This window comes from Mytilus californianus, unplaced genomic scaffold, assembly GCF_021869535.1.
Source record: "Mytilus californianus isolate M0D057914Y unplaced genomic scaffold, xbMytCali1.0.p SCAF_8, whole genome shotgun sequence".
In the NCBI taxonomy this organism is placed as follows: domain Eukaryota; kingdom Metazoa; phylum Mollusca; class Bivalvia; order Mytilida; family Mytilidae; genus Mytilus; species Mytilus californianus.
Window position 1 is genome coordinate 90,838,597 of NW_026262734.1, and position 10,521 is coordinate 90,849,117.

At 33.6% G+C, this 10,521-nt stretch overlaps 1 protein-coding gene and 1 long non-coding RNA gene across 8 annotated transcripts; both read left to right on the forward strand.

Annotated features, from left to right (window-relative positions):
• Positions 1–1,772: 1,772 nt before the first annotated feature.
• On the forward strand, positions 1,773–6,865 carry LOC127711705 (toll-like receptor 3). Its single transcript, XM_052217816.1, has one exon. The coding sequence runs from the start codon at positions 1,778–1,780 to the stop codon at positions 4,286–4,288; it is 2,511 nt and encodes an 836-aa protein (XP_052073776.1). The 5' UTR covers positions 1,773–1,777; the 3' UTR covers positions 4,289–6,865.
• A 99-nt stretch (positions 6,866–6,964) lies between these two features.
• Positions 6,965–9,667, forward strand: LOC127711713 (uncharacterized). Of its 7 annotated transcripts, none has more exons than XR_007986857.1 (2): positions 6,965–7,272; positions 8,195–9,667. It is a non-coding gene; the product is annotated as an uncharacterized LOC127711713 (long non-coding RNA). The 7 variants fall into 7 exon arrangements; XR_007986860.1 differs by lacking the exon at positions 6,965–7,272 and adding an exon at positions 7,329–7,343; XR_007986856.1 differs by lacking the exon at positions 6,965–7,272 and adding an exon at positions 7,395–7,556.
• The last annotated feature ends 854 nt before the right edge of the window (positions 9,668–10,521 follow it).

Sequence of the window (10,521 nt, forward strand, 5' to 3'; positions counted from 1 at the left end):
ATCCAGTCGCTCACTGTTACGTACATTTTATACATAAAAAACATAAGAAAACTTGAACATGGTTTTGATGTTTCATGATGAGAGAATGAATTGTTTGACAAAAATGTAAAGCATTTATAACCATGATTTGAAGGATTAGTACGATAAGGACCTTATTTGACACACAACATTAAACGATATACTACGGTTTCATAACGTGTGTGGTGAAATTTGTTGATTAATATGCAAGGCTATTCTGAATGAATTAATCTACAAAGCGAGAACACTTTCCACTTTTATCAGCTAAGAGACGGCTAGCTTTTTTCGAGAAAGCTATTACTTGTTATGAAAATTATGTTTTAAAGTTTAAAACCGGAAGTCTTGTCTATTATGACTTAAAAGTCGGTCTGATGACGGAAACAATACTCGGACGCCTTTTTTTTTTTCGTTTTTTCCCCAAAATAACCCAAACTGAATAATCATAAGAATGGGTGACAAATGCGACTATGCATGGTACCTATAGGACACAGAGGCATGATGATTAGTTTATTGCGGAAGGAAGAAAAGCGACACACAAAATGAGTTCTTCTCGTTTAATAGTATAGATACTGTAGCTAAAATCTATTATTAATGAAAATGGTGACACGAAAATAAAATTTAGTTTTCATCCCCAAAAGAACGCCAGATTGTTAAAATATTGGCATGACACGAAATTGACATTGCACGAAATGATCCCTGGTAGATGAAAGCGTGACATGAAATTGACATATTTAGAAGACGTAGACGAGACATGAAATTGACCCTGCACGAAATGATTCCTTTGTTACTATATTTAGTAGATGAAAGCGTGACATGAAATTGACATTGCACGGTGTGATCCCTTTGTTACTATATTAAGTAGATGGAGACAACAGGAAGTGTTCTAGCTGAAGTATAAATTACTTTTACAGCTTTACCTGTCTTCCTCGTCTGTGTTTCCTTCTATGGATAGCTGACTTTTCCCTTGTGTTAATTTGTTAAGTTATTTCTTTAGAACTGAAGTAATTTTACTCATCATATTTGTGATAAATAGAGATATTCTTAAAGCTAACATTTAACGAAGACTTGTTGAACAGCATGACTCTTTTGTAGCTTTAAAAATATTATAGTTTTCTAAACTTGATGTTGATTTCCAGTTTTATTTGATACCTTGTTTTTAATGGATTTTTAAAAGGCACGTATTTCCTCTCGCATAGATCTCATTCTTAGGCTCGTTTGGCTTTACTTTTGTTTTATTGTTTTTTGTTAGCTACTTTAATTTAGAGGCGATTTTATTTCACAATATCTTGGCCTCGGGTATCACTGAATACACATCTGGTGTAGCAATACTGACACCCTTTCATGATATGACAAAATATTTATTTATGGTGGAAAAAGTCTTGGGACAGTTTGATCACTACATATTACTTTTAGTTAACACATGTTCACGGAGGTAAACATGAATTGTCTGTTTTAATTGATAACTCATTAATGTTTTACTATTCTCATTGATTAGTGTGCCAAAAGACTTAAGAATGTTCGCACATGTAACTCTGCTTTAAATAATAAGATCCTTACAATAGGCAGACACATTTGATATAGCGCCCAACCTGACATAAAAACATATAGATTTAGAAGTGTGTCAAATGTTATTTTATCGGATCACAATAAGCTGTTTTCTAAGAGCAAAGAAGTGCAAAACATAACCAATTTCATATAATTATTTAGGATCTTGTAACCAGCATGTGTAATTTTCTTTTCTCTTACAGAAACAATGAATATGATGCTGCTGTTATTATTTACCATAAGTGTTCACGTTGTAAATTGTCAACGTTGTAAAATCATTATCGGCAGTTTCAAAACAGCTGATTGTCGTAAACTTCATTTAAGGGAAATTCCACAAAACCTATCGGAAGACATTGATGTTTTGGACCTTGGTGAAAACAGCTTTGTGACAATTTCGAATAAATCTTTCAGCCGTTATAGCAACTTAAAAGTTCTAAAATTAGATACATGCAACATTGAAAGCGTAGAGGCAGAAGCATTTAACGGTCTACGGAAGCTTGAAATCTTAACATTGGCTAATAATTCTCTCAATATATCAACCAATGATGGGTTATTCATTTTACGTAACATACCAAACATAATTGATCTTGACTTTAGTTCAAATATGGAATTGGCTGATAAAACGGGACATTTGTTGTATCCAGGAGTTGCATTTCAACACTTGAAACAACTACAAAACTTGACCATTGATTTGTATGGATGTCCCGTTTTCGGACCTGAATTCAAAAATTTACCTTTGAAGTATATCAAGTTCAAGAGCTGTCATCTTCAAAATTTAAGAAATGACACATTCAAAAATTTTCCAGCTACTTTGTCAGAAATACATTTGTCGAAATGTCTTTCTATCAAAACTTCCCAAATCGGAGTTAATGTATTGCGACCGTTTATCTCGCTTTCTATTCTTGACTTGTCATGGACTTGTGTTACTTTAACAAAAGGACTGGAATTAATGTATCCACTAATAAACAGAACAATGCAATTGGTAGATCTATCACACATGCTTAATCCAAGAACAAACAAATTTGCTTTACCTCATACCATCATCCTGACAGAGGAAATGATGAAACATTTGAACACTATGTGCGTTCAAATTCTTATCTTAGCTGATAACAACATTGTTGACATTCTTCGTCTGTCATTGTTCGGTTCAAAACATCTGGAATGCCTCGAACATCTCGATTTATCAGGCAATCGTTTCGGGCTTTTTTCTCTAAAATATGAACTCCCGTTTTATGCTCCTAAACTTTCTCGTCTTAGAGTTTTCGATTTTTCATACTTGGCGTTAACATACTTGGATGCAGTGTACATGCCAGCAACAACCAGTGCGGATCAATATCACTCGCATAAGAAAAAGAAAAGGAAACATGACTATTGTGAAGGTGAAACTTCCGTCAAAATAACCATTCCATCAAAACTCGAAGTATTGCGTATAACCCATGTTTTAGGTGCTCCTCCTTTTCCAAAATTAACGCTAAATAATATCACTAGTTTACGATACTTGGACATGTCTTATTACGATATCAAGTGCTTTCCTGATATCTTTTTGTATAATCGAGACATACGGTTGGAATATTTAGACATCTCAGGAATTGACTGTGAACTTTACTTCAAGAAGAAAAACCTACCTTACTTTCCTGTGCTTAAGGAACTGTACATGAGGGATGCACATTTCTATCGCGCTATAGATAAGAACATTAATATATTTAAAAATACTCCAAATTTAGAGCGTTTGGATTTAGATTCTAACTATATGTTTACTTTGCCATCATCATTCATAATGCATTTGGACCATCTAATTCACTTACGACTTTCAGATAATCGTCTGAGTCATATTCCTGCAGCCATTACAGATCTGCCAAGACTAAAAACGCTAAATTTGAAAGGGAACAGAATATTTACTCTCTACCCAGAGTTTACTTCATGGCTTGATGCACAGCAAGTAAAACTTGGATATTTTTCACTGAAGATACGGAAAAATGATTTTTCTTCTTCGTGTGAAAACAGAAAATTTGTTCGATGGTTGAATAGTACGATGGTACATTTGGACAATAAGACGTACTATTGTCGATTGAGCAATGGATCCTTCAGTAACACTGACACGGTTTTAATGAATTACCATGTAATTTTCAGTAATTGCGATGCTTTCGTCTGGTTACGAGTTGGCGTCATACTTTTAGTCTCGTTTTTTATGGTTCTTCTTCCTACTATAGTTATTTACAACTTCCGATGGAGAATCATATTTTTCTGCTACCGAAAGTTTCGAGGAATTATGGAGAACAGCTTGAAGTTGAATTATGATTATGACGTATTCATTTCTTACGGATATGATGGATATTCATGGGTTCTTGAGACTTTAATAGTGCAACTGGAAACAAAATGGGGTTTCCGAGTATGTGTAGAAGATAAGAATTTCATAAGTGGCAGATCAACGTTTGAACAAATAGGAAATGCTATAAACAGAAGTCGCCAAATCATTTTTGTCGTGACCTCCGATTTTATGTCAAAACCTTGTGCCGCGTATGAAATAGACCGGACAAAAGAAGCCAGGTCATCACGTTCGCTACAGAATATAATTGTAATTGCCTTAGACGTAAACATTGAAGACATACCACGAGAATTACAGTCACTATGGAGTGATGTTGTTGTTATCGAATGGCCTCGACATTCGAATGACGTTAATTTGGCTTTAGACAATCTGCAAACAAGACTTCTGCTGAATTGTTGAGACACTCTTGGTGCAAATTCGCAAAATCAATCAACACTTAAGGATGTTCGCTACTCTGTAAAAATAAAATAACAAGCTTTTTACCAGACTGTTGATAGTATATTATTAAATGAATTAAAAAAGTAGAAAAAAAGATATGTCCGTGTCCTTGCTTTTGAAATATACTAGAAGATGCCCGCGAAATTGCGGTACAATTGAGCAAGTGTTGAAATAAAGAGTATGGACACAGTAATAAAGTGGACACAGTAAGGATTTGTACACGGTTAATAATTTAATTCGATTTCTTTAAAGAGATGAAAATGAGGAACAAAATGCAAAAGACCCCATTCATCTCGGTTGGAAAATAAAAATATGAAATACCCTAAGAAAAGTGTGGCAAAGTTTGATTTTCAGTAGTTTTTTACCCTTTAACTTAATAACCGTATGAGCTACGTAAAATCCGTTGACATTACCGAAGGGGATCAAAGTGAGTAACACAATGGCAAAAATCCCATCTAAAACACTTCATCATGAATCAACCCCTCTTGTATCTCAAAAACCGTTCACGCTACTCCAAATCTGTTGACATACTCAAGTTGAAGAATCTTATAAGCAATAAAAAATTCTGTATTTCTGGTAACATCAATTTGAAAAATATGGTCGGTAGGTCGGAAAACTTTTTTTATTTATTTTTATTTTTTCATGACATCGAAAAAGAAATCCAGAAAATTAGGAAGTACAAAACACTAAATTTATACGTCATATCACAAATATTTCCGACTGTGTATGGTTTCAGAGGAGTTGCAGCTCAATGAAATCGGTCTCTTTCTTTTTTAGTATAGAAACCATTGAAAATTAGGCTTGAAATGATTCTCTCTAGATTTTTCATTCCTTTAATATTACCACCTTTTTTCTTTCATAAATAATGAAAAATAACAAGATTTTATAAGATTTTCAAAAATGGTTTTTTAAAACTATATTGAATAAAATAATGAAAAGAAAAGTAGGGGTTAGCGGGCCAAATTCTTATCGACACTACATGTACATAAAAACTAGAGGATTCCGAATTTCTGACAAAAAGTCAAAAACAAGAGTAGCGAACATCCTGAAACATAATGTTGAACTTGTTAATAGTTACATTATACAGTAATCTATAAAAGAAAAAAGGTCAGATGTCGTATTACGAAAAAAAAAAAATTACAATGCAAGACAATTATTAATAAATGTAATGTGAAAATATGCTTGTGTTTTAATATTTTTATAGTGTACGGCAAATTGATGTAATACCACAGGTCTGTCATAATGCGGTTGTTGAAAAAATTAAAATACTGAGAAGGCTACCATTGAATTGGTTCCTGGTTTGGGAGCTACACAATTTTAAACATTTTCCACTTCCTGATATTAAATGTATCAATTTGTAGTCAAATATGTAGAAATCTAAACGGTTCGTGGAATAGTCAAATATGTAGAAACCTATTTAAGTCAAACAGTTCGTGGAATGTCTTTATAGATGTTGGTCAGCCCATTTTTTGAATGCATTGAATGCATCAGTCTGTAGTCCATCGTTCATTCCAAATAACTGAAAATATTTTTTGCATTTTTTTCTGTCCAAATCACGTACTAAACATTGGCCGAAAAGCTGTTGTGCCTAAAATTATAAAAAAAAACATTTTTTTTTTAAAACATTTTTTAGCCATTTTAGAATCTCCAATACAACACTGTACAAACTGCGGGTCAGGAAGCCGGTTTGTATTACAAATTTCTTTTCTCCTAACTCAACTTTCTGGAATTGACCGGTGTACTGTTTTACATTTTATGAGAAAATGGACAGGTGTAGTGCTAATATGTTATATATTTTTTTGTTTTATCTCAAATATGACATGATCGTCTGAAAAATGATATATGTTGAGTTTTTTTTTCGGTCACATCCAAACAACATTAAGGATTGCAAATAGGTAAATAGATAAACATTATTTGTATTTCTGATTCGTGCCAATCTGCTGAATTAAACCATTTCCAACTTATTTTTTCAGTTAGTTTTAACGTTGTGGTGGTACACCACTTTCCCAGGTTAAGGGAAAGTTTAACGCTCTCAAACATGTTCTGTATGTGCCTATCCCAAGTCAGGAGCTGTTATTCATTGGTTGTCATTGGTTGCTGTATATCACATGTTCTGTATGTGCCTGTCCCAAGTCAGGAGCTGGAATTCATTGGTTGTCATTGGTTGCTGTATATCACATGTTCTGTATGTGCCTGTCCCAAATCAGGAGCTGTATTCAGTGGTTGTCATTGGTTGCTGTATATCACATGTTCTTTATGTGCCTGTCCTAAATCAGGAGCTGTAATCAGTGGTTCTCATTGGTTGCTGTATATCACATGTTCTGTATGTGCCTGTCCCAAATCAGGAGCTGTAATTCATTGGTTGTCATTGGTTGCTGTATATCACATGTTCTGTATATGCCTGTCCCAAGTCAGGAGCCTGTAATTCATTGGTTGTCATTGGTTGCTATATATCACATGTGCTGTATGTGCCTGTCCCAAACCAGGAGTCTGTAATTCATTGGTTGTCATTGGTTGCTGTATATCACATATTCTGTATGTGCCTAGGTAAATAGATAAACATTATTTGTATTTCTGATTCGTGCCAATCTGCTGAATTAAACCATTTCCAACTAATTTTTTCAGTTAGTTTTAACGTTGTGGTGGTACACCACTTTCCCAGGTTAAGGGAAAGTTTAACGCTCTCAAACATGTTCTGTATGTGCCTATCCCAAGTCAGGAGCTGTAATCAGTGGTTGTCATTGGTTGCTGTATATCACATGTTCTGTATGTACCTGTCCCAAATCAGAAGCTGTAATTTATTGGTTGTCATTGGTTGCTGTATATCACATAGAATGTATGTGTCTGTCCCAAGTCAGGAGCTTGTAATTCATTGGTTGTCATTGGTTGCTGTATATCACATGTTCTGTATGTGCCTGTCCCAAGTCAGGAGCTGTAATTCATTGGTTGTCATTGGTTGCTGTGTATCACATGTTCTGTATGTGCCTGTCCCAAGTCATGAGCCTGTAATTCATTGGTTGTCATTGGTTACTATATATCACATGTTCTGTATGTGCCTATCCAAAATCAGGAGCCTGTAATTCATTGGTTGTCATTGGTTGCTGTATATCACATGTTCTGTATGTGCCTTTCCCAAGTCAGGAGCCTGTAATTCATTGGTTGTCATTGGTTGCTGTATATCACATGTTCTGTATGTGCCTGTCCCAAGTCAGGAGCCTGTAATTCATTGGTTGTCATTGGTTGCTGTATGTCACATAGTCTGTATGTGTCTGTCCCAAGTCAGGAGCCTGTAATTCATTGGTTGTCATTGGTTGCTGTATATCACATGTTCTGTATGTGCCTGTCCCAAGTCAGGAGCTGTAATTCATTGGTTGTCATTGGTTGCTGTGTATCACATGTTCTGTATGTGCCTGTCCCAAGTCAGGAGCCTGTAATTCATTGGTTGTCATTGGTTGCTATATATCACATGTTCTGTATGTGCCTATCCAAAATCAGGAGCCTGTAATTCATTGGTTGTCATTGGTTGCTGTATATCACATGTTCTGTATGTGCCTTTCCCAAGTCAGGAGCCTGTAATTCATTGGTTGTCATTGGTTGCTGTATATCACATGTTCTGTATGTGCCTGTCCCAAGTCAGGAGCCTGTAATTCATTGGTTGTCATTGGTTGCTGTATGTCACATAGTCTGTATGTGTCTGTCCCAAGTCAGGAGCCTGTAATTCATTGATTGTCATTGGTTTCTGTATATCACATGTTCTGTATGTGCCTGTCCCAAGTCAGGAGCCTGTAATTCATTGGTTGTCATTGGTTGCTGTATATCGCATGTTCTGTATGTGCCTGTCCCAAGTCAGGAGCTTGTAATTCATAGGTTGTCATTGGTTGCTGTATATCACATGTTCTGTATGTGCCTGTCCCTAGTCAGGAGCTGTAATTCATTGGTTGTCATTGGTTGCTGTATATCACATGTTCTGTATGTGCCTTTCCCAAGTCAGGAGCCTGTAATTCATTGGTTGTCATTGGTTGCTGTATATCACATGTTCTGTATGTGCCTGACCCAAGTCAGGAGCCTGTAATTCATTGGTTGTCATTGGTTGCTATATATATGTAACATGTCAAAAATTACATTCGAAATTTTTTAGTTATCTCTCTTTGTATAGAGTTCAGCAATTGAAGTTTTGTAATATGTCAAAAACTACATTACAAGTTTTTGAGTTATCTCTCTTTGTATAGAGTTCAGCAATTGAAGTAAAATTTGGAAATTAAATAAAATTAAGAAAAAACAGAAAAGATAATTTTTATATTAGCATTTATATATTTTATTAAATCATATTTATGATACAGTTTGATTATTTTGTCCAAATATTATTTAAAGGTATTTCAAAATATTATTTACTTCATTCTAGTAATTAGTGTACAGGTAAAAACTGTTCACTACATTGTATGTTTTTACTATTGATAAATAACTGATCGACAGGTGTAGTTGTGTCTCAGTTTTGTGAACAAGAATATTTGAAGATTTAAGGTTGGTGTATTTTGTAAATATTTATAATGATTTTGAATATGACTGTTTTATATAAAAGTGTTTTATAAAATACAAAAAGAACAAAAATATGACATGTGCATGTAAATAACATTCTATATTTTTATCTGAAGTTTTGCAAATGCAAATATGATTTCGAAATTTGTATAATCATTTGAAAAATATAATTATAGTTTTATTGAACTAATTGATAGGCATTGTTGAGAAATATTGATACTATGAAAGATTTGTTTTACATTTTAAATATAAAAGGTTCTGATAAAGTCAATATTGTTCACAGGTAGATCTATGTGTTTTTCCTACTAGAGGATGATATTTTGAGGTGAAATTGTCTACCATTTCCTTATTTAGGCGTTGCCAATAATTAATGTTATTTTTCGATATATGTATAATGTGAATATATGAATACAGTACAATAAATTCATGAACCTTACATTTGTGCTTTCGTAAGCCAGTTTTATCGTTTTCGGAGGTTTCTCTTGTGTTCATATTTTGATTTGAGAAATGTTAAGAATTGTAATATTCAGAAAGGGAGATAATCGTGTTCTTATAGCTTTTATATAGCTTTGGATAAATTAATAGTTCTGATGTATTTAATTGATATTTGAAAAAGCAATCTTTATTTCAAGTTAAATTTAATTGAATTTATATCTGCATATTAATAGACTTATGATGTTTTGTGTTTTTCCATTTTTTTTTCACAAATATTGAACTATTCAGCGTTGCCAATAATTAATGTTATTTTTCGATATATGTATAATGTGAATATATGAATACAGTACAATAAATTCATGAACCTTACATTTGTGCTTTCGTAAGCCAGTTTTATCGTTTTCGGAGGTTACAAAAATGGCGTCGTCGACAGGATAACTATATATATATAAAAAATATTGGCAACGTTGGTTAGACAATATTTTCTAGGGGTTAAAGTGCTAGATATTACAAGCAAGATGGAAACTAAAGAAGAAAAGTTACAGAAAGAGGTAGACGAATTGAGTAAGAAATTATACCATATGCACAAAGAAAAGGTGAAAACTTTCAATTAAAGCAACAATTAGAACATAATAACAAAATCATTGAACAATTACAAAAATCAACAAAAACTGTATATGTTGCAAAAGAGAGACCGTTTACAAAATTATCCGGTAGGCCCGAAAAAGACAAAGATCCGATAATAAGTGATTGGTTGGAAGATGCCCGAGAACATCTCGTTACAATACCAGACGAAAAAGCCAAAATTGACTTTCTTATGCAAAATCTAATATCTCCAGCTAAAGATAAGATAAGACTAAGAGCGTTATTAGAAAGAGATTCTGCTGATAAAATTTTGCTTTTGATTCATAGTATTTATGATGGTGATGATTCCGTTAGTCAATTAAAACAGCTATTTTTTCAAAGAAATCAAAAAGATGATGAAACTTTGCAAGACTATTCTTTGAATCTGATGAAAATATTTGACCAAATAAACAAGCGAGATAACACAGTTTTGGGTGATAAAGATAAAGTTCTTAAAGATCGATTTATTGAAGGTATTAAAGAACCACACTTGAAACGAGAAGTAAAACGATTCAGTTATGAGCACAAAACAATGAAATTTCTTGAGTTTAGACAAGAAGTGCTACTTTAGGTGAATGAAAATACACAAAGTTGGAAAG